The sequence below is a fragment of the Numida meleagris genome, chromosome 20 (assembly GCF_002078875.1).
Source record: "Numida meleagris isolate 19003 breed g44 Domestic line chromosome 20, NumMel1.0, whole genome shotgun sequence".
In the NCBI taxonomy this organism is placed as follows: domain Eukaryota; kingdom Metazoa; phylum Chordata; class Aves; order Galliformes; family Numididae; genus Numida; species Numida meleagris.
In genome coordinates, this window is record NC_034428.1 from 4,825,914 (window position 1) to 4,850,434 (window position 24,521).

The following is a 24,521-nucleotide window of genomic DNA, read 5'->3' on the forward strand; positions in this document are numbered from 1 at the left end:
GGGGGGGGGGGGGGGGGGGGGGGGGAAAGACAAACAATGATCCGTGTGTATGCGTGTAAATGGGGGAGGGTGGAAGAGGAAAAAAAAAAATACATGGACTTCTACAGAAACATAGCCTAAGGTCTCAATAGTAAAATGTGGTGCAAAGTAGGCCTCAGAGACTGAAAAAGTTTGTACAGCTTTATTCATGGGGAGAAGATGGCGTTGCATGGATAGTATTGAATGCAAATCGTGACGTGACGTAACAGAAAAGGTCAGGGGGATGAGTTTTCTAAGAAAGGAATCTAACGAGTGCATCGCATGTCTTGTTAGCATCAGGAGTACTTTAACTTTGCTGCTTTCTCTTCAAAGCCTCCACCAGGTCATTTTTAAGAGCTTCTTGTTTTGATTTGTCTGCAAAAGTCTGCACAGACCTGTGGGGAAGAAGGAGATGCAAGTCAGAGGCAGCGCTCTCGAATGAGGGTTTGTACCAGCTCTTCTGCATGGGAGCAATAGCAGAAGCACCTCAACCCAGGCTTAGAGAAAACAAAACTCAGCTTGCCTGTTTTAATACAGAGAACAGGAGGCAAAGGGAACACGTCAGTGCATCTAACAGAGAGAAGTTAAGCCTATAGCAAGGGCTGCACCAAGAGACACGCTCCCAGCGGTTGCACCCTGCCTCCAGCTGCTGGAGGGAGAGTCCCAGTGTTTTATGTTACAGGTTGGAAAAATCCCAGGACGCCACCAGCAAAAGGTGTTAGTGCTCTCACTCTCAAAAGGCCCACGACAGGAAGGTGGAGAAGTCCAGCCTCTGCCAACAGAGGTGAAATCCCAGCTCTGGGAGCTCCCGAGCCCTCCTGCAGACTGTTCACCCAGGGTAGAGCAGCCACGTGAAAACCTCTCTCCAGCAAATTCACCAACGGGAAAAGCACCCGGAGTTTGTTCTTGAATTTGCTTTTCCAGCTTATTCCTTACCTACAGTAATTAGTGAATCACGTTGGCAAGATCACTGCAGGGCTTCCCTTTTTGCTACCGGTTTATTGGTTGCAGACACAAAGCTACGCCTTCAAGTCACCTGGGCTCACTGCTCTGGAAGCTCGCTTTCCAATGGTACGACTTCCAGTTTCAAGGAAAAAAAAGGTCACTTTGAAACGTGACCATCAATGGAATGATACTAGCAGGCCTTTTCTGCTGGCACAGAAGTGGTGAGGATGCAGTTTGGGAGGGTTTCTCCCCACGTAAGTTGTATTTCACACCCTCCTCTGTGCTCCGAGCTACCTCATTTGGCCTGGACGCTGCCTCCTGTAAACAAGGCTGCTCTTTGTGTCAGTTATTTTTCTAACAGCTATTTCCATCCTCTTGTCTCTGGAGACTTCCACTGCTTTAATAGAAATATATACGTTTTATATTTGCGTTTGTCACAGGCTAAAAAAGTGCTTCTCGGCCATTTTCCCCTCCGTCAGCTGAACGCGTTTCAGACAACATCTGTAACTCGTTACCAATTGGAGTGGAAGGTTAAACTGGCTCGGGGTTAGTCACTGCTGCGTGCCCTAGACACTCAGAGCTCCAGAGCAAATGAGAGCATATGAACAAATCCCATTGGAGGCCGTGCAGGGCACTCGGCAGAGCTTGGGTACGACCGGATTTTCAAGCTCCAAGGAAACTGAAGATACACCAAGCACTATGGGATGTGCATGTCGGGGAAGCTGACTCAGATGTACCACAGGCATAGGTGTTTTCTTGCCCGAAACTGAGACTTCCAAAGCGTTACTCCTTTCTGCAAGGAGGACTTGAAGATTACAAGCAATCTCTCCACTGGAGCGGTGTACCACAGCTGTAAAAAACTGAAGGTGCACAAGGGACAGAGTCCCAGGGCTTATGGAGGCAGCAAGTCCAAGCTAACAGCACTCTGGGTAAATGACCATGTGCTCCTTTCTTGCTCCCAAGCTACAGTGCAAAGTGGTTAAGGCCTGCCCCATTCCCGAGCGTGGCATTTCAAATGGAGCAGAGTAACATCTCAAGTAAAACCGCAACGTTTAGTTGGCTGTATTAAGAATAACCCTTGGGTGAAAGGTGGATCAGATGTCGTTGGTCAGTCTGCGGGAGTTAGGGGTTAGTTCTGCCCTCAGTTATCATGCAGAGGTCTCGGCTGGGTGAGTCCTGGTTTAGTGCTGGTTGTCACACCTGGCAGGGTACCTGGATTGGTTTAGTTATCAGGCTGGATGTAGATCTGGCGCTGGGTCAACACTTGAGAAAGTTCCCTCTGCAACTGCTTATACTTTTGGTTGTCGGGGATAGCATCAATAGATCTACAGAGAGCAGTTTGGAAACGAGGGAAGCAAACAGGGAAAAAGAACAGTCAGAAGAACTCGGTAACACAGAGCCGGTATTCTGGAACCCACTGGAAGCACACTCAGGAAGAAAAAGTGTAAAATGCTAAGTTGGAAGAAATAGGAGAAAGGCAAGAGGGAAAGCCACAGCCAGGCGCTCCACGTGTTACCGGTTCTGAGCAGATCATCTCATCGCTGCACAAAGTAACACGACACAAACTGAGCAATGGGGAGACACGGGAGACATTCAGTTACAAAACGTGGAGGCCACGATCACAAGGAAAAAAAGACTGCAGTTCATCTTCCCTTGTAATGCTCATACACGCTTCCTGGCTAAAGCCCTGCACACCGCACATGGAAACAGGCTTGCTAAGAAAGCTGGGGTTTGGGAAAAAAGTAAAAAAACAAAACCAGAAAAGCTGCTTTCTCATGATACTGTCGACTCCCTCTGCCCATGCTGTTAAGAAAGCAGCACAAATATTCAGCGAGCTCCATTATTCTATCCTCTGAAGCAGAGGTGATTCATTTTTTCCCATATTTCTGAACAGGAGAGAAGAGCACCACTTGGATATTCTGCATTACCCACTGTGCATGGGAGCTCTATCTGCAGTTTAAAGTAGGATTTGGCATCACATTTCTACGCTTTTCTCTACCAGCATGAGAACTCCCAGCTTGGGATTTCTATACAAAAAGCCTCGCCAGACACGAGAAGGGCTTGAAAAGCAGAGTGGTTTCCCTACAGAAAGGCACAGAGGGCTCATTCACTTCATCCGTTCTAGTACGTTGTATTCTGAGCAGTGGTGTTGAGAGGAAGACAGAATTTAAAACAAAGTCTAAATATCACAAGCCATTAATGCCATTACTTAATTCTGGGACCGACTGTTTGTAAGAATGCTGAAAAGAGAAGTCAGAATTTAAGTACTACCTTCAGAACTGTGCAGAATAAAGCTCCCAATTAACAGTAATTCTGAAGTACAAGCATTGCTAATTGAGCTGTTTTCTTCCCGGTGAGGGAATAAAGGATTTAAACCTTGCTTCACATTCCTGCAGTTACGAAGTAGAAACGTAAACCAGACTCCACACAACAAATATTTTTCCAGAGCACAGTGAGGTGAGTAATTAGGGACATGAAAAGGCTTTGTGCAGGAAAGGGCAGTGCCAGCAGAAGAAAGCAGATGACTGCTGGGGAGACAGTGCCACAGGCACCATGGGGAATGGCAAGGAGGCAAATGCTCAGCTGGAGGGCTCCTTACCTCAGCCCATTCACGATGTCCTTTGTTTTTCCAAAATAAATCTCGTTCAGTGTACTTCTGATTTTGTTTTCCATGTCCTAGGAAAAAAAAAAAAACAACAAGTATGCAACCAGTCTTTAGGCCGTTCAGCTGCTACCAGGACTGTGCTATTTACACTCCTTTGTGCATCTTATGTATTCAGCTTGACATTCAGCAGTATGGGCCCATCCCTCTGGTCTTATCCAAGTTAGAAAGGCTTAGCTCTGTTCCAGCCCTCTCTTAAATGTTACTCCATGAGATGGCTGTTCTGGGCCACAAGAGGGCAGTTTCTGCCCACCTATCTTTTTTTTTCTTTCCTGCATATATCTGCAAAACAGTGCATTTCACCTCAATTTTACATGGTAATTTCCTGGCACTGAACAGCCACCCAACCCCAAGCCCTCACTCTCACTGTGCCGAGCACATGGGACCAACAGGTGCCATAAAACCATAAAAAGTACCAACAATAATTCCAATGGACTTAATAAGCACTTTGTACACGCTGAATGTCCGAGTTCTGAGTAACATATCCTGACTTTAAATAATTCTGCCCTAAAAATGACTGTAGAAATGAGAAATAATCAAGGGGGTAGGCTGCTGTTAGCTAGTTCTCAGAACAGAACCATTTCTTTCACAGGAAGATTACTGATCTACTGAGCAGGACACCAAGTGCAGATGGCCCTTCTGCATCCACAGACTGTTGGAGGATGCGCTAGGAGGAGTGCTGGGCCACCAAACCCTGAGCACCATTCACACCACTAGGTGTGACACAACACAAACCAATACCTTGCTTGTGAAGCCGAAGGTGAGCATACCACAGAGCTCTTCAGCATGGGACCCAATGTAAGTGAGAACCTGCAGCAAGCTCAAGCTACAATGGCTTCACAACCTTACCTCTACCAAGCGTCCAATATTGGCTATGTGTGGAGAAGAGTCGCTCACAGTCTCATCTTTCTCCATCTGTCAAGAAAAGACACAGATCCATTGGTGCTGTGGAAATCTGATGACACATGCACGACAGCTTTATTTCTCAAGAGAAGGGAGAAAAGAAGCGGGTCTCAAAATCCTGGAGTAACTCTATTCTTTTAGTGGCAAACAGACAAGTAACATACTGAGATACCAAGAAATTCCCTGAACTAGACAAAGACTCACATGTTGGTTACAGAAGTGTAGGGTAATGAAAACCATGAATCAAAGCAAAACCCTGCTGTAGACTCCTGGTGTAGACAGGCACTACGAAATTGTCATTCCCTACCTACCAAGGGGCTGCAGGTCTACAGTAGTGAACATGAAGCAGGGCAAGCAGCACAGGAGCACAGCACGTGGATGTGGAAACAACGTTGTTGATGAGATGCACGCAGGGATGGTGCTGTCAGTTTAACTGCTGCAAACTATCCCTGCAAAAACAGCTGCTGCTTCTCATCTTCATCTCAAACGCTATTTCCAACCACATGGGGGGCACGTTCTCCATTTCCAGGATCTCCTGGCAAAAGGTGTCTTAGGTATTACTTACCTTCTAGGAGAGAGGGAAGGAAAAGAGAAATGCAAAAATCACAGCCACCTGCAAGACTACTGATAACTCAATAAACTGCAATTACAAGGAAAGAGCAATATGAAGGTTTGATAGCGTTTTTTTTTTTTCCTTTAGACCAAAACCAAACCAACTTATCAGATATGTGCCCACTGGGGGAACAAGTACTAAGTATGGGGGGGAAAGAAGCAGACTGCATTCTGGAGAAGCGATTCAGAGTTGGACCAAGGTCAAGTAACACCACGATACCACACTCTTAGTACTGCTTGAACAGGAGACAAACACCAACCTAGGTGAGATTTTCCATTAAGAAGACTGAAAACTAGAAGCTGGCACTGCAGAATGCCACGTTTTCCATGTTTCCTCTGCCTTTACCCAATACAACGTTGAGCCAGGGGCCATGGCTGGCTGTCCCTGATCTGTAAGCTTCAGTTGCTAGGAAAAAGACCATCTTCCCCAGTTCCCAAGATGAAAATTCTGGCTAAGCGCAGACAAGCTGTTGAGCAATCAGACCCAGGAACCTCAGATGACACAAGATGTGCTGAGATGGCACGGAAAAAAAAAAAAAAACGGGGAGAAAAATGTAGTGGGAAGAACTGTCTTCAAAGGGTTTTACTAATCCCACTGAATTCTCTTATCCATCTGCTCATATCCCTCCCTCAGGGTAGAGTTTAAATATCTGGGCCAGCTACAGGTTTCTTCTAATAAGCCAAGTCTCTAACAGGCTTAGGGAAGCATGTAATTTAGTTCGAACCCCGAAGGCAAAAGATAACCTAGAAGAGGGGGGAGAAAAAGAGTCAGAACGTTTAAATTCTTCCTTTAGATTACAGTCGGATTGTTTACATGTCATGGAGACACGAGGCCTGAAGAACGGATCCAGTCGCCGGGGAGGGAGAATATAAATCTGAAGGACGCAGACACACACGCGCACGAGGTACGGTGAGTTTGGGAGCTATCAGCAAATGGACCCAACCTGGGGCTGCGGGGGAGCTGGCAGTGGGCCACTGACTTTGACAAGCTCCCCACCGCGTCTCCTCCGCACCTGGACAGGCCAAGTTCACTGCTAAGAAACAGAATCTGAAAATAGAATTATTTTTTTCAAAACGCGTTCTTATTACGTCTCCATAAAATCTGCTGCCAGAAGGAAAACATTTTTTATGCGCTATAGAAGCCCAGATGTTACGAGAGGCTGTTTTAATGGAGCTCAGAGTCAGTAAGCAGCCGTGTTATACAAACAGCGGAGTTGTTGGGATTTTTAAAGGTTCCTTCCGTTGGTTGTCGCTGCACGGACCCATGCAGAAAGCCCACAGCCGCTTAAATAAAGGGGTTAATTTGCTCGGAGGGGAAATTCCATTCTCTAAGTTGATGTTAACAAGCAGCTCATCTTCCCACTGTCACTCCCCATCTGCCATTGAGCTCAGCCAAAAACCCTAATGCTCCAGAATGAGCCAAGTCCCATCTCCGTGGCCCAGTCGCTCCTCTCCCATTCGAGGGAGATGCTGCCTGGCTTCCTTGCCTCGTTTCCCCAGCCATCTGCTGCAGGTCTGACTCAGAAGGAAACTCACTCTTCTGGGTACATTAAGCTCTCGATGGCTGGCTGGTCACTTTGGATGCCTCCTGCGTGGAACTCAGCAGCTGTTTGGGCTTTCTGTAAACGTTATTTGGAGGAAGAGTTAACACTGCAAGAGAAACGTGCGTTGGGTAAACACTGGTTCATCATGAAAGCTTCTAAAAATGCTACAAAGATAAGAGGGAAACTCATCCACGTCGTTCTGAAGAACGGATGACAACAGCCACAGCTGCTCCGGCCATGGAGCAATGTGAAAATCTCCTTCATGAAACACAAACAGGCCAATGTGAGCCGAAGGCTCCCAAGCCACAGGCAGCGGGCAGACTGAAGGCTCCAGGTGGAAAATATGTGGAATTATTTGGATATCAATGAGGCGAAAATTGGCCTTTTTCTCCAACGCTTATTTCAAACTCTAAGCAGATAAATGCAGGCTGTGAGCTCCACAGAGCTTGCGGTTTTGCAGAAATTGGCCAAGAGCTAACCTCATCCTTTCACGGCCTTCAAGCATATTTATTCTCATCAGTGTAACCAAAAGACATCCTCTACCCTTTACCAAACCGTACCTTCCAAACCATGAGCAAAACCAGTGGCACTACACCAGCTCTCCACGCCATCAGTCCGTACCTGCTCATCTCTTCATCCTAGACCAGTAAGATCTGTGTGCCAGGTGGAGCAGAAGTAGTTTCCTTTTCCTGTACAATTGCTGCTCGGTGCATCCCTGCTATTCTCTGCAGCCCAAAATGCCTCCAGGAGTTGGGACAACGGCATAAGGAGTGCGACAGCTACAACTTGCAGATCCCTCTGGTGGAAATACACTCCCGAACACCCCGTTCTGCCACAACATCTGGAAGTCAGTGGGATAGGCCTTTACATGAAAGCTCAGCTTGATGAGAATATATGACTTGCCTAATTGCAGCGCACTAGCCTCAGAGGATTTACCTATTATGATAAATGGCAGAATGTCTCTGCTGGTGCTTTATTGAGCAGTAATATATCACAGAGCACATCTTCCTGCGCGCAGGAAAAGCTCAGATTGCAGCAGAGCAGCCTTCGTCCAGCTCTGCAAAATGTTCCACTCTTGCTACGGAGTATTTCAAGCACAAAAATCAACACACATCTGCGCTGCTTTAATCTGAAATCCCAGGCTTCACTTCCTCTACAACTTTATATCCTCCCCTTCCCATGCCTCCAGATGTAAATAAACTCCAGGTTTGGAGCCAACGTCTTCCTCAGCAAACTGGCACTTCCTCACAATGCTCACCCTGGCTTGGGAAACACAGACGGGTTCTTTGTGCACAGCAGGAGCTCAGCGAGGCACCTGTTAGCCCTGCTTTTAAGGAGGGGGTGCTAGCAAGCTGTCCAACAAAGCGCACATCTGACTGCTTGCCAGAAAGCTGGAAGGCTCCATCCACTTTGCATAAAACAAAACAGGGCCATGATTGCTCTGACGGAAATAAAAGTGCAGCCTAATGCAAGCACCAAGCGGCGCGGTACCGTGGTGAACGGCGTTAAGTAATTCCAACACACACAAGGAGGATGGGACCCTAACAGAGGGAGAATCATCAGCCAAGCACCTGGCTTGAATCAGGATGGGGTGGGAGCTACCTGCTGCCATTGGAGCGTGGGCAAGGGAACGGAAAAGCTGCTGGCATTTCTCATTTCCCTGTAAGCATCCCTGCTTGTTGCAAACTGAAGGCAGCGTGTCCTGTCCTTTCCTCTCCTCCCAGACGTACAGCACTTCAATCTGCGGCCCCTCATTGACGCAGACAGCACAGAACACGCCGAGGACTCGTTCCCTATCCAAATTCCAGTCTCACTCCCTGTATTTACTGAACCCTGCCAGTGTCAGATGTGAGCTGGGAGCTGCTTCCTCCGTCCTGGCTGCGGTGCAGCAGCTCTGCACTCTGCTGAACGGCATCCAGGCTCAGCCCCAGAACACAAGCTGCCTGGAGAGCACTCTAGTTGCAGGAACAGGTCTTTATCTGACTTTTCTTGCCTTCTGGGGCAAGACAGTAGCAATGGATAACAAATGGATAAAGCAAAAGCCTGAAGTTCTCATTCAGAAAACCATCAGGCTAAGGAAAGCTACACAAAGATGTCCGACCTCCTAAACCAGGCCAGATCCTCAGTCTCTCATGTCTCTCCTCCCTTCCTTATTCTGCCTACTTACAAATTTAAGATGCTGGAGAGTCAGTTTCCCATCCTCAGCAAAGACAAAGAGACAACACTAAAGGAGACACAGGACAGGGAAATGACTTCTAAGCAACAGAACATAACTTCACGCGGCCCCAAGTCAGGTGTGAGAATACTGAAATACATGGCATCTGGGAGGGAGAGGCAAAAAAAAGGTTTTATTCTTACAAATTCTCTGCAACATTTAGGAAGAGCCTGAGCCAGGAGGATTCCAGGAACAGCTCTGAGGATATTCTAGAAATGCACAGACAATTTTTTCCAAACAGTCTCAATAAAAGCAACAAAGAGAAAACTCAAAACGAAGTATGCTGGTGTCTGACGTGTCGCAACAGCGCTTCACCAATAAGAAATGACAGTAGGAAAGATTTTAGGCTCTTACTTCCACATCCAGTCCTACCACAGCACCGTGCTGTCCACTCACAGAACAAACAGGACTGCCTGTTTGCACCAAGTACAATCTGCAGACATTAGGAAGGGGAATTACTGAGCAAGTGTTTCCATATGAAGTTGCAAACGCTCCCCATAGCGCTTCGATGCAAGCCATGCCCAGCTCCTGGAAGCTGCCAGAGGTGGTGAATTGGAGGCATTACATGAGCTGCTCCTTTGTGCCTGCTCCTGGCCACCGAGTTAATCATTCCAGTCATCACTTGAAAAATATCCGATTTGCAGCTATGAGGTGAAACTGGTTTCAAAGTAATGGCTCTCAACAGACTTCCCTTTCCAAGCACTGTAAGGTTCTCCCTGCCATCAGCGTGTAAGCCAGGATATTACAAAGCTTGTGAGCACTTCAAAAGCTTCCACTGAAACGCAGGGACATCTGCTATTCGCATTTTAGGATCAAAGGTGGTCAAGCAGCTTAAATGTTGAGTTGACCAAAAACATGAACAATCTCCTCTAGAGAAAGGTATTTCGTAATGATGGTTAGAACCACAGCTTACTGACATTGTCACACAGTAACATGTCATTCGTGAGATAACTACAACCCACTGTCAGTGCCCGAGTTCACTGCAGACCGTATAAAAGCCCACCAAAAAGCCAAAATAGAACTGCTGTCCCATTAAGGGTATCGTGGCATCTGCAAAGCAGAGATCGCCAGCCCAAAGCTAAATCCTATAACTCAGGTTTCCATTGTTGGTGCAGAAGCAGTGCATCATTGCCCCAGCGGCTCCGTTACGGTTACTTACGTTGGAAGCAGGCCCCTGCTTTAATGCATCACATATGAATTAAATGATCTGCTGTTAAAACGATGACAGGAGCATGAATCTCCTCACTAAAGCTGAGAGAGTAAAAGTCAAACTAAACAAGGCCTCGCACTTCAGGCCAAGGTGTGCTAAGGACACCCACTCTCAACAGATTCTTGTTTTCCTTGGCACAGCTTTCACGCACCATAAGGCCATGGCCAGAGTCAAGCCCTTGGCGTCCACTTCACAGCTATGATTTGAAGGATTAGGAAGGCCTGTGATTAAATATTTGTCCGGGTCACCATAACTCGAGTGTAATTACTGCAAACGTTTTAAAAGAGTACGCAGTGCTCAGAAACCATCTCCAGATGCCTCTTTTTCCCCTCCTGCTTTTCTGTCAGCTTCTTCTGTAAATCAACGACGTGGAAAGAAAAATCACCCAGGTCCAGGGCAAGCTTCCATGTCTGCAAGACTAACACAATTCAGTTCCTCTCGATGATCATAGATCCTTTGTTCCTTTGCCTGCCTCAAACCTGTACAAAACCACGGGCTGCTTAACAGAGTCTGCATTGTCCTTTGTATTGAAACCCAACAGGCTGCCCTGGGAAGTCTCATAACGGAGTTTTAGCAACTGCCAATCTCTCTAGTCACTCATGACCACACAATATGCCTCCTGTCCCCCTGAGTTTATTACTCTTCTCGAGTCACTGACTTCCACAGCCCAGATCTTAGGCAGCCCCAGTTCATGCAGTACAGAGACAGCAACCTCTGGCAGGTGGCTGGGGCAGAGGCACCTTCAGGCAGTGCACTCAGCTCTGCCAGAGCCTATGACAGCAGTGCTGCCTAACAGTCATCGTTCTGGCACCTTCCCTCCCAGAGATGGCTTTCTCAAGAGGAAGCCAAAGCAATTTGCACTGGAAGAAAAAACAAAATGCTTAAAAGACACGTCATTTTTCATCACTGTCCTGGAACTGCAGGAGTAAAATACTAAAGAGGGGTATTAAAAAATACTTGAAGTCTCCAAGAACGGAAGAATTCTATGGCCTAAGCAAAATGTAGGGCTGGCCATGGTGGGCTAGTTGGTTTTTAATAAAGGAGACACAGCAAAAAAGGTCGTCTTATTTTTTTTTTATAATCCTCCTGCAACCTCCTGGTAATGATGCAGGCAAACTTAAAAACGTCTGCCCATGCAATGCATGCAGAAGTATAAAAGTTTAGGAATACTGAACACAAAGTTAAGACTTACTTAAATGAATGTCTAAGCTCCTGCTGAACGTTCTGTATTTCTAATTGAAAGCTATACTGCCATCAAGCCAAATTCAAGGGGCTTCCTGGTAACCACACACTTGTGCCTTAACTGCTTCACTGGAGTGCACGTGCAGCAGGAGAGCAGACGTTTACCCAACACCTCACAAAATAAACTTTTTGTTCCTGACTGTGGCTACTGGGTCTATAAATAAGGAAAGGCATTCAGAGCCTGCAGTGTACACCAGTGCAATATACAGACGTACCTGTCTGGTAAGGCTCCCGCCAAGGTTCATGGTACCAGAACCAGTTTTATTAGTCTGCAGCCACAGCATCACTGTGGAGGTCAGCTTGTAATGAGCAGTACGACCGCTGGATTTCTCCTGGAAGAGGAAGGACAAGAAAAAGGAAAGACACAAAAGGTGACAAACCCTCCGAAAACTGAAAGGTGGCAGGCCACAGAGGCTCCGTGAGAAAAAGGACAGATACAGGTAGCTGCAATTACAGAGCACAGCCTGTTTCTTAAGAACAAGCACAAGTGTGCCTATTTTCCCAGTTTTCCAAAAGCAAATCTAGCTAGAGCAAATTAACCTCCCGTTACCTCGTTTTCGTTACCTAATTAGTGATATTTATCTGTCGACCTTTATGTTTTTTAAGAAAAAAAAATAAAAATCTCAGGATTGCAAGTACAGAAAGCAACATACTTTCAATTCTTCTGGGATTCTTTTTGATTACAGCCCTGACTTATCTCTATCCAAATTGCTTCAGGGAATTTTCAAAATTAACAGGGGAAAGAAGTTTACAGCCCCTCACACAATATTGCATTGTTCAGCAGAACACCTGTGCTCGTTAATTGTCTGGAATTAGCCGGGTTTTGTTTTCACTTAGGAATATCAGCTGCCCCAGTGGCTGTACCTGAACCTCCACCACGTGGATGGAATCCCAGCATCCCTTAATCTTCTTTGATCCATCTCCAGCTTTCTTAATGAGGATCACACCGGCAAAACCATGATCCAGATCCCAGAGGTAGACAGAGGAGACTCCACCTTCAAAATACCTGCAGGACGCAACCCAATAGGCATATTAACAGAAAGCAGGATCCAAGCCGGAGTCAGATAATCATCTTAAATAAGCAGAACCTCCACATCTTAACAAAGATTTTTTGATCGTAAGACGGCACAGTCTCAACGGTTAGATACCCAGAAACGTGGCAGTTGACATAATTTCATAATACGCAGATTTTAATTACATAAAAACGCTGCATTTCTCTAAAGGAGAATAAAACTCTAGTGAGAAACAGCAAGCTGCACATGTGTACGGTACTTGAGCACACAGCCCCTCTGATTCCAATTAACTCTAACAGCTGGCGAAAGCACAAGCTACAAAGTAGGCCGAGAGTAAGGCTTTATTTGACAGTTTTTGATTTTTTTTTTTCTCCTTTTCTCTCTCTATTGAGCAAGTCTGGAAGTTCTCTACAGCAGAGTCTGCTAATTAAGACAAAAGGGAGCGAGCAGGCAGCTTTATGCCTCTGCCTCAAGAGTTTGCGTGAGGCTGGCTGAGTGCAAGCAGAGCTGAATCAAAACCAAAGTCCTTAGGAATAAAGCAACGCTGTCGAGGCTCACATCGGATTCCAGCTTCAGATACAGCACACAACAGAGAACAAGCTCAACCGCCCCAACCTCGCAGGTAGCACAAGGTACATACTAAGAGAACTAACAAAACAATGACACCTGTAGAATTCAGCTGCTTTCTAGCACTGGTGCCCCGTACTCCTACCTCTTGCTATACAAGCAAGATGATCACAAAGATCTGCAAGTGACTGCACGTTCCTCCTCTCCAGCAAGAAAGGGAAGCATCACTCATCGCCAACATGAAAAACCTGTTGAAGCCTCCCACCTTCACGCTCCCTCCTTTCTAAACACGAGCCTGCCAGTTGTTAACGGCACCTCAGGTGTGATTTACTGTGCATTTTGGACTTGGTGTATCAGTGCGGTGGATTCGGAAACGCTATCCCACCCTTTTCCACAAGGTGGGAGAAAAAAAACCATCAGGAAGGTATTGCAAACAACCTGTGTTGCTTTGAACACTTGATCCGCATTTACAGACCAGTCCAGCATGTTGCTGTAAGGCAGAGTCACCAAAACAGCCCTGATTCTTTTCAACTCTGTGCAAGCATAACTGTATAACTGAAGAAACAACCACACGCAGCACTGTCCTGTGCCATCTGTTAAGGCACTGCCATTAAAGGAAAGCCCTTTGCTCCGCAGGCGTGCTGAAGCCAGACTTCCAGCAGGCCATTTGAACCTAACCAACCAACAAACACCCTTTTTATGTCCCCTGGGGAATTCACAAATGGATTTTGGTTAATGCAGTTGACAGGAATTTCAGGACCTCAGCAAGCTACGTCCTGGTTCTGATGTTAAGTTCTGATGCTTCCTTTGACAGAAGGGCTTGAACCAATGGCCAGGGAGCCCAAAGCACTGTCCACTTACAGAGCAAGTTTGCTTAAAATATACGTACATAAAGAATAAGTGAATTCACTCAAAATGAACTGGAAGTCGCTGAGATTATTACTGTGTATACAGAGTGCCCCTATTACCCGCTTTATGAGCTTGCTACGAGCATGAAACATTAATTAAGAAAGAGGCCGAAACAAGGTTTTTGGAAATTCATTCTTACCTACTGTACTTTGATCCTATTTGATCCTAATGACATGAAACAGGAAAAAAAAAAAAAAAAATCATTTTTATGTGGTTCACCTTTATGAGATTTTACATAAAGGCTTTTGTGGGTATTTTAAGAATGTGCTAAAATGTTGTCTGAAACCACATGAAACCATCTGAAGAACCTCCCGCCAGAACTAACAGCGCACACATGGAAATGCTTTAACTTGCCTTTGTGTATTTAATGAATCGAATGTAGCATTAATATTGTTTTAAATACTAATGTGCTACTTCAGTGAAGTTGCTTTGACATAGTATCTTGACGCTCAAACAATAATGGCAGTGATTGAACCATCGTGAATCCGAGGCACGCTGGGATAAACTTGACCCAAAGCTTCCTCTGTGTCTCATCAATCCAGAACCATTCCACTCACTGCTCCTTCGTGGGGAGAAAATCTATAGAAAAGATCACAGGATTAGAGTCTACCTTCCCCCACGCTGCCAGTGTACTGAAGGGAGACTTCTGAAGGCTATTGAAAGTCAGGAAAGTCATGTTTGGAGGGGGGGGGGAGCATTCCTTGAAACCTGTTTTCTTCAAGAAAAATTAAGAAGTAATACAGGTTAATTGGCCGCTCCATAATAGAGAACTGGATGACAGACAGATTGGTAGGAATTTAAATCTACATTCATAAACTTGGATTTGCTGCAGGAAGGTTGGACTATCTCCAAGAAACCCCTTCAACGCCGAGTGAAAAAGAAAATTGGTATTTACTAAAATCCTAGATCTCTCCAGGACGGATCCTGCCTTTACCTACAGGCAAAATTAAGGGAACAACAGAAAACACTGTCTTACAGATACGTCACCAGTCACATCCCTCCACTGCCAAGCAAAAGGTCACCCTGCCAATGCCACCATCTGCTCTGAGCACACACAGTGCTCCTCCATCTCTGGTGAAATTGCCTTTTAGGCAGCTTCCCTAAGAAGGTGACTGAGAGCCATAAGCTCAACGTAACCCCTTGTTCCATTCTCTCTGCAAAACTCAGTTTCACTCGAAATCAATTCTAGTTCTCAAGTCACGATCAAACACTTCAGCTTTATATCCGCTACTCATCGACCGCAGAGCTCCTGGAAAAAGCTGTTTTATACAAAAAAATGTCACACTTAGGACTGACCTACTTTACAAACGCAAGAATAAAGGAAAGTATTTAAGCTACGAGCGATCCAACGCTTTATGAAGTGTTTGAAGTTCCAGCGGGTGGAGATGCAGGATGGAAACTTGTTTAAGGAACCTGAGCTGTAACCATCAGACAGAGGCTGTGGCCAGAACAAAGCTGCGACTTCAAGAGGGACCTCACAGATTCCTCTTTACAGGAAGGCAGGTTCATAACTTTTGTTTCACCGCTACGGAACACACCAGAAAAGGCACCATACCCTTCCCGATAGCGTTCTGCTTCTCAGAAGCCTTGCAAATGAAGGCTGGACTGTATGCTGAGAAAATGAGTTTCCACCACACGGCCATAAAAACAAGCCATGACTCTCAGTTACACTCTAGAACCAAATCATTCATCCATAAAAACACTTTCCAGTAGGGAACTGAGAGCCAAAGGCACTGGGTGGGTTTTTGTGGCTGGCTTAGGACTCTTGCAGCACACAAAGCCCCAGTGCCAAAGCACCAATACCTGGAATCTCATCTGGGCCATGCAAACCTTCAAGAGAGGCACAATGCTTCAAGCTGGCTCTGCAAAGAAGTGAAATACTTTCTTTTTTCCTCAGGGTTGCATGGATACTTCTTCCAACTACACAAGCTCAGCACAGAAAGTCTCCATTTAGACTTCCAAGAAACCTGCCTTCAAAAAAAATCTATCCCAGAGGGAAAGACTCAGTGTTCACCAACAAATGATTTTAGTACAGTGACAATGACCATAGCTGCAATCAGAGAAGCTAGTGTCTAACAGCAACCCAAAAACACGAGGTGAGGAAGGAGATGCTTCACCTCTTACTAAAACAGATGACACTAGTGGCATGTCACTTGGTACAATTTCCCCCCAGTCCTTCCTCTATGCCTGCACCCCATCATTTCAAACAAGCCTATAAACAGCAATAGAAACGTGAAGGAAGTGGGCAATTTCAGCAGTTCATTCCCCACCAAACCCAAAATGCTGCTAAGGTGTCTGTTCCCATCACCTGCCACCTTGTAGCTCAAGTCAGGGGGAAGAAAAGTCTTCAGGCCAACATTAAGAGATCACAGCTGTCACTAAATAGTTTCACTGCCCGTGTCTCCAGTCCAGCTTTCTAGTAATGATGCTCAAGAGCCTATTCTCTAATAAAAAGGCCAGGCTGGTACCAAAACTAACACCTCTCCTGCTGGCCTGCATACAAGCGATTGAGAATTCACCTCTCCCTCCGTGGTCCCATGGGTGCGACCACGTAACACGTAAAGAATGCGACCTAAACACTTCCAGTGAGGAAGGTAACATGTTTGTGTACTCAGACCAGCTGTTTTTTCACCGCAGTTTATGAACGCAGCCCAAAGTATGCCCGTGGACTCTGCACAGGTATTTTACAGAAATTCTTTCCAGCACACACAGGTGCAGAAGTCCCCGGAGCAAACATACCAATCTTGTTAGGTATGTGTAACTTCAATGCCAGTTGTACTTAAAAGCACACATCTGGACCGTGGTGGGATGACTCAAACCGCGCAGCAGAGTTGTGAAGTGCAAGAACTCCGCGTGGAGGGAAAACAGTGCCCAAACAATGGGATCCTGAAGGTTAAATATCTCCCAGCACCTTGGATTTTCTGCTTTCTAGTGCCTTTCATCGTTTAAAAAACAAAAACCTGCATTGCTCACGCTTTCCTTACCATCCAACTGCTCTCGGCAGACGGAAACTACTGACCAAATCCCTTTTGAGAAGTCACCTGGAAACAGTTCCATTAGCCACCTAATAATCAAGACAATGGGTCGCTTTGTACCGTGTCCAAAGGGGGGGGAACTGGCTCATTACCTGCCAGGAAGCACCGACTGCTCACAAATCTCTCACCCGTGCCCATCATCCGTCGGAGCAGCGCATTCAGCACAGCCAGCCCGCGGCTCCATCAGCAGTCTGACACGTTTCAGAGCCTGCCAGCTACAATTCCTGGATGGGTAGGAGGGGAGAAGACAGCAGCACAAGTCTTGTGTGTCATGTACTAAGCGAGCCAAAGTCTGAGCAGGCTACAGACTTCAAGCTGCAAGATGGCTAGTGCTTTTCTTAAATGAGCCTGTCTTCCATTTTCTGTCCTTTGAACGCCGTACATTCGTGACAGTGGTTCATTTCTACGTACAAACACAGCCAACATGGTCATGAGGTGATCAGCTCTAACACTCCAGATGATAAAATTTAAAATTTAGCCCCCTTCTGTTTTTGAAAGCATGTAAATCATCTCTTGTTAGGGATTTAAAGCCTGCAGAAAGCGGTGTTTTAGGATAGCACTGCATCATCAGAGCTGGCTTCCTAACACAAGCTGTCCCCTCTCTTGTGCTCAGATTTTATGTAATCATAGGGAACCGTGGGAACCCAAGGGAAAAATTCCTCCCCCGCTGAAAATCTCAGATTCAGAAGATAAGAATGCAGCCTGTGCAGAAATGCTCCAAAGCGAGGCACCCAAAGAAAAAAGAAATTGGATGAAAACAACTGATTCACTTTGCACAGCATGACAGTGTGCTTAATGCCTTCCTCTTCTACCTTCACCCTAACCTGTGTAATGCGTAACAACTTCAGGTCTGGTGCTGCTTTGACTTTTGAGCTGGCTATGGGTGAGCTAAGGAAGGGATCCCAACACTGCTCTGTTCACCCTTACATCTACACACAATTTCCTTGGGAAAACAACATGGCTTTAATTTTAAAAGCACGCAAACATTAAAGCAGCGAGCATCTTGGCAGTTTAGGTTTGTCTTATGAGCCTTCATCTTGTACTTATCAGCCTAACCCGGAGGCAAGAATCTCACAGATGACATAATCCTGATGTCACACCCTATTGTGCAAAAGCCTAGCCAGCAGTGAGATGGAAAGTCAGGTTTCCTTAGTGCTAGGATGCATAACAAATGCATCTGGATTCAATCTGCATGGCCCTCGCTGTGCAAACCACAGCGACTCTTGAGCCCAGGAGAAAGCCAGCACAAAGGGCTAGTAACCATTAATGAGGAACAGTGAGCTAATGGCAATAAAGTCACTTCAAAGCCTTTCATGGGTTTTTAGTTTAGGCAAAGTAGGTTTACATCTAAACACAGACAGAACGCTTACAGAGAGGGTGTGCAGCTGCCTGGTCCCTTGGTGAGCTGGAAGCTGGGCTGCAGGGATCAAGCTCCAAGCTGGGCTGTGCTGAACCCAAACGTGAGCTGCACCTCTTCCATCTGCTCCTCTGCTTCTCTCAGCCTGGTGGAATCAGTGCTTTTCCATCCGCAAAATGAGTCAAGTTTGAGCAACTCGATAAATAAATTGCTACAAACCTCGCCAGCAGCGCAAAATCATTTCAGAATCAGATGAATGAAACCCACGTGGAGGATCTTGGAGTCTATCAGATCATGCGAAAGGATGCAAAAAAAATGTGAGACCAGCTAAAAAGGGGAAAGCTGTCTACAGCTCCAGGACCCGAAGACGCTTGGTGGCAGAGACAACGGCACAGAGCTCAGTGGTGAAGAGCCACAGAGCTGAGCCAACATGAGACATCCCTATTCTCCCCATGGTTCTGTGACTCTACTTCTCTGATTCCCAAAGCAGAGCGAACCCAGGCTGTTCAGGGACATAAAAGAGTAAATGGAGCACTCTGAAAGTTAAAAGGTGAGGTGCCAGCTTGTTTTTAACTCCGCTTCAGACACAATTCCAATCCAAAATTCAATAACAGGAGGATTACGCACAATAAAGACATATTTTAGAGGTCAATCCTCTCCCAGACCTCCTTCCACTCCCATTAAATTCCTCGTCCAGAGCCCTAACATAACAAACTGAAAATGGATCAACATCAAAACAAAGACAGAAGCAGAAGTTCAAGGCTCCATGGCTTACTCTGTTGAAGCAACTCAAACTCTTAATCAATAAAAACATTTACAGAAGCTGAATGATCAAGATGAGGTGTTTTTTTCTTTTTTCGTACAGCTGTTAAAAATCAAAACCACCAAGAAATTCAACTTAGCCCAAGAAATGAAGAGGTAAGAACAGCTCTCTAAATGTATGTACACTTCCTAAACTAGGCTGGAGCTGCCAAAAATCATCCTGTTTGTAGAAATACCCAGAGCAGCAGCATCCTTCCCCAGGGAGGTCTATTTAATCACTTCAGAAACGATTTCTTCCAGACAACAAAGAGCGATTAGATTACTTAATTAAAGCACTGATTATCTCCAACCCAAAACAACAGAATGCAGAATCTCAAATAGATTTATCCAGCCGCCCTGGTCCTCATTATGCTTTGATTTCAATCAATTGCGCGCACACACGTCAAGCAAAAGGGCAATAAATTACAACCATGTGTTTGAAGAAATTATCTTCACGATATTGGAAGTGGAAAGCCAAAGCCCTAACTGAATGCTATGAGATATTAGACTTCCATCTGGGAGTAATAACCCGCTGAACAGAAACATACCGGGGCATTAGCTTCAGGCAGTGTCTGAGTTAAACCTGGCAGCAGGAGATCAAAATTAAAGTTGTTTTTTTGGGAAAGTGACATGCATTTTGGTCAAACTGATAACTAAGAAATACGCTTGCTGTGAGAGCAAAAAAAAAAGGAGTGTAATTCCTCTTCAACCCAGGGAGACAAGAATTTGCTTCCAGAAATAAAAGGTGGGCAGTCTAGTGATGCTTAGAGGAAATAACGTAGCACTGGTTGGGAGGCACTGAAGTTTGCACACCCCAGGAAAGCTTTTCTCAAGCTTTCACGATTTGAAACTATTCTGTGGGACACTGCAAGACTCCTCCAAATTTGTTTTCACGCCGCAGCCACCCCGTGTGCAGCTCATTAAGCTTTCAGGGATAAAACTCAAATGTATGTCTGGTCACCAGCAAACAAATCCGAATGGATTGTTTCACCCCGCTCGTTAACAAATGCACAACAGGCTGCTTTCCTCAAACCACCCACGCTAGCAGGTGTCAGCCCCTTGGGAAATGGCAAATCCATGCAGATGACTCACTAGATGTAGGTGGATACTTAACCACACCTGATTACAACAGAAATCTAGAAAGGAACGGTACGTGGGCCAAATGGGACCGACACGAGGAAAAGCTGAGACTATCTGAGGTTTTGGAAGAGGCTCAAAACGAACACTGTGAGATATTATCACTTACTGTGCATAAAGGTAAAAAGGGAGATAATCCAGAGGAAGCTTGGGCTGCGTGCTGAGAGCTGAGTGGGAACAGCACATATTCTCTAAAGTACTTATTTTTCTTTGGAAAGTAAACATCCTCCTCTTCCGCTCCCCGCTGGAACGGCCGCTCTAAGATGTATTCTAAAGCCGAGCACCATGCAGAGCTACATCTCAGAAACAAGTACTTCCAACATACTAATTTAGGCCAGGGTAGGAAACGCTCTATCCCTTTATTATTATGGTCAGTATTTTGTCTCAGGCAAAGGTCATTCATTCCGAGCTACCCACACCCAACTGCAGTCTCCCATCCAATATAAGACAAACATGCATGCTGCAGGTTGTTGGTTGGGTTTGCTTTTGTTGTTGTTTTTAAACTTCGCTTCCTTGTGCACAGGCTCTTCTGGTGCAATTAACACAAATTGCTTTGGCAGCCTGAACTCACCCCTGCACACAATCTTCCCCTTCCAGCCCTACCACCAACGACAAGCCCGTACAGCGCAATGCCTTTCTGCAACTGCCTGGAAAAGCGCAAGCACAAGAGTCAGTGGGTCTGCCCAGCAGGGCTATGAAACAAAGCCTCAAACTGCTTGGAAATATCTAGCAGAAATGCTCATTACAGGAAATTCAAGCACGCAGGAGCCCGGTGTTCTCTGTGAATGAATGTGGAGAGACCAAACCAGAAGGCCAGCAACACCTTGGATCGACAGCACTCAGATCTTTGCAGTGGGGACACAGGATTGGTTTCCAGCTCCAGCACACCATGGAAATGACATCGCTGCAATTGCCATCTTGTTCCCACTACAAGCTTCCCCACACTTCGGGCCCCCACACCATTTCAGCAGCTGTTATGCCGGTAATTGTTACAGCCATTCCCAACCTGACCTGCTGGCAGCAGCAGCGTGAAAAGCTGGCACTTGTTACCCCCACCTCATTTTTTCCCCTCTGATCTCCAAGTAAAAATTAAGCTTTTGCTGTCAAAATACCAAATCCAACTGCTAAGGAAACTGCAGCGTCCAACTACAAGAACAAAAGCATGTTTCTATCCAGACCTCTGTTGTAGGTAAAGCACAAATCATTTCCAATTTCAAGCATGAGGAACCCTTCAAGTGGTCGGGTTAAGTTTCCCTAACTTTGCAAATTCTTTCCAAAAACACTACAATTTTTACACCGCTCAGCAAAATGTAAGCCACCCTTCTCCTCTTTTTCTGACACGTTTCTGAGATCCTAACGTGCATCAACGCGTGCTCTGCTGACTGATGCTCTTATCTAGTCCATTCTGCAAGCCGTAATGCCTCAGTTGTTTCATGCTGATGCCACAAGAATGAAGCCTTTGTGAGCAATCCCTCCTGCATCCCTCTCACAATGTATCGCCTGCCAAACTTGGACTGGCTAACTGAAAGATGAAATTTGATAAAAAAATCTTTCCTTTTAATTCCATACAATATATTAATGCTACTATTGTACCCCGTGCTGAGCAGAGATCGGCGGATTCACTCAAGTCTGAGGGTAGGCTGCACTGAGCTTTCCTTTCTGCAAAGGAAACTTCTTTAGAGCAGTTATTGGATCCAGCTGTGACTTCATGGTCAGTGATCACAGAGGGATTCAAACAGTCTCGGTTCCAGAAAGCTACTCATTGTCATCTTAATGAACAAAAAACCCCAGCAGTCTGGGTCCGTTCTGCACCTAAAGAGTAACTGCAAACCTCTCTTTGCTGTGTATGCAGAAATGCATTCTTTCAGTGTATTCAGGTACCTATAGCAACTGTTAGGATAAGTTGGATACCTACACATATTGCAAGAAAAGTAGAATTTGGTATCTATAACAAAAGGCTGCATGTCTGGACAGGCTACACTTACATTAAGTCACATCTTAAAATGAGAAGAAAATCAGCAAGATTTTTTTTTTTTTTCTTTTTAACCTGCCTTTGTTAGCACTAAAATAGTGTAAATTTCAAGTGACACGTGACAAACTACACCTCAGTTATTTCCAGCTGGGTGCAACATGAAGAAGCAGTGATGGTTGTTCACCTATTTCATGGTCACTAGGGGTCCCCAATGTGAGAGAATCCCACCTCCAGTAAAGGAGTAAGCTTCTTTTGCTTTCCACCACACCTTTGCCTTTTAGATTTAACATGACTATTTCCAGCCCTTTGCTGCTTAGGAGACCACAGGCTATCCAGAAGACAGTTGTGAATGCAATGCAAGACCAGTGCATTCCCACCTTTTAGAAAAAACTGCTTAACTGACAAGTCACCTGGAAAAACTGCAACTGCAGCTTTAAAAAGATACTGCCTAATTACACTGCTCTCACACATTTCTACTAGTTCCTTCCCTTTACACCTCTTTAACAAGACCAGACCTGAAACACAACCATTAGAGAACGGCCTTTGCAGAAGTACATGGCTGCCCCACACCACTGCCACACTTCAGAACTCATGTCTGCAGTCTTCCAAGATGTGCAAGCTTTTGCTGTACAGGTAGATATTTTGAGAGAGTAAGGTCTTGAGGGAACAGTAAAAGCAGCTGCTTTAGGACTGAGCTTAAGATTGAAGAGAACACAGTCATTTCAGGACAAAGATGCCATTAATCTATTCAAGAGAGGAGAGAGACAGGAAAGCACTTCAGCTTCTGCCATTAGCATCAGCTGGCAAATTGGATCATGTTTCCTAACATGAAATCATAGGCGATACGTTCCCCAGCAGAAGATCAGCTGCTGCCTACCCTTCTTCCTCCACTATACACAGGTATGCCACCCTCAGAGGTGCTGCATTTCAGCCCAATACACGTATTGCATGCCTGCTGAAGGAAACAAAGAAAGCAGAGGGCTCTGTATGGTAGAACTGACATACAAGTCTCTATACTGGTCAAAGGCATTGTTGGCTTCCACCTCCAGCTTGCGCAGGCGAGCAGATGGCATGGCACCGTCTTCCAGGGGAGGATCGTACTTGTTACTCCACGGTGATCTGCCAAGGAGACAAGGAAAGCAGAGTTAGACAGCAAGGAAACTCAGGAAGGTCAGAGTGGTGGGTCTGAGCTGTCCCACAACGGTGAGCATCCTTCAGGTTTCTGCTATATAAAAAAAAAACATGCTTGGGTTTGCATCTGTTTCTTCTCAAATATTCAAAGGTAAGGCCTCAGCTGTTGCACATTAGATATTTAAAATGATTTTCATGCAAATACAAATACAGTGCGTAGCTCGTTTGGAGTCTGACAACATTTGAGCTGAACTCTGCTATCCACAGTTAAGGAGGTCCAAATTCTCCTCCACTATTTTGCTTTCAAATAAACTTGTCTTTTAGCACAGTGGTAGGAAAATGTTTGAACAATGCACGGGGTTTAACAGGGCCTGTAAAACTGCAGCTTTTATTATGCTATTTCTGCAGGTGTGGAAGAGATTTCGTGCTCCTAATGAAAGATTCGCTATTAAACGATTAATGGAGCCCCTTGCCCATCTGCTGGAGACTTTTATAACTCCCTTTCTGCAAACTTGCATTCTCCTCTTCATTTCCCCCGGGGACAACCAACCTACATACATCACTGCTAGTTTAAGAAAAGGTACCTCCACCTTTTGCCTACTCAGTTTTCCAAGTACTCCAGTGGACTAACCCTAGGTCTTAATGCAGTCCATACGTAAGGGCTTTTTCCTCGGTAGCCATTTGTTATTCATTTCTCAGAAAAGTAACCTGTTTTGACATGTTTAATGCAAAGCAAAAAGAGCAGGCTCTGCTTCACGCTGCCCTTGTGCTTTCGCAGCACTTCACCCCTCTCCTCCCCACCACATCTGAACAAATAGGTGAGACACCAGGAAAAGCTAAATCACCATGTCGCATCCACCCAGGGCAATGCTTTTCAGCTGGTGGTTCTCATTTTTAAAATAGCCGCTTCAAACTCACTTGCTTTGGAGAAGACAGCTCACATTCATTTACCTCACAGCCGGCTGAAATCCGGAAGAGATTTGCAAAAAGTCCCCAAAAATGCAAGGGCTCCCAAATGGGACACCTGCACCCATCGGGCAGCACGCTGAAGCCAGCCTATACCAGAGATGCTGGTGGTTGAGCAAAGGATCAGCGCTGAAGGCACGGTGGAAATTCATAAAGTGCAAATTACAGTTCTGTTACCGAGCACGGGCTACAAATGGCATTTGGAAATGAGATTTCTCCGATTGTGTGAAGCAGAGGAACTTGAAGAAAACGTAACTGCAAACATTTAAAGAAGATTCCTAG

The 24,521-nt window shown here is 45.6% G+C and overlaps 1 protein-coding gene across 2 annotated transcripts in view; it reads right to left on the reverse strand.

Annotated features, from left to right (window-relative positions):
• The window catches only part of CAPZB (capping actin protein of muscle Z-line beta subunit), a 52,934-nt gene continuing 28,578 nt past the window's right edge, over positions 166–24,521 (reverse strand). Inside the window, exons 4-10 of one of the 2 annotated variants that reach the window (XM_021417270.1) lie at positions 23,148–23,261; positions 12,216–12,357; positions 11,567–11,683; positions 4,475–4,540; positions 3,563–3,639; positions 2,176–2,288; positions 166–413 (exon numbers count right to left, since the gene is read on the reverse strand). In XM_021417270.1, coding sequence (XP_021272945.1) covers positions 2,186–2,288; positions 3,563–3,639; positions 4,475–4,540; positions 11,567–11,683; positions 12,216–12,357; positions 23,148–23,261 — 619 coding nt within the window. In that variant the 3' untranslated portion in view covers positions 166–413; positions 2,176–2,185. The remainder of the gene's footprint in view (positions 414–2,175; positions 2,289–3,562; positions 3,640–4,474; positions 4,541–11,566; positions 11,684–12,215; positions 12,358–23,147; positions 23,262–24,521) is intronic. The other variant, XM_021417271.1, reaches the window with a different exon arrangement.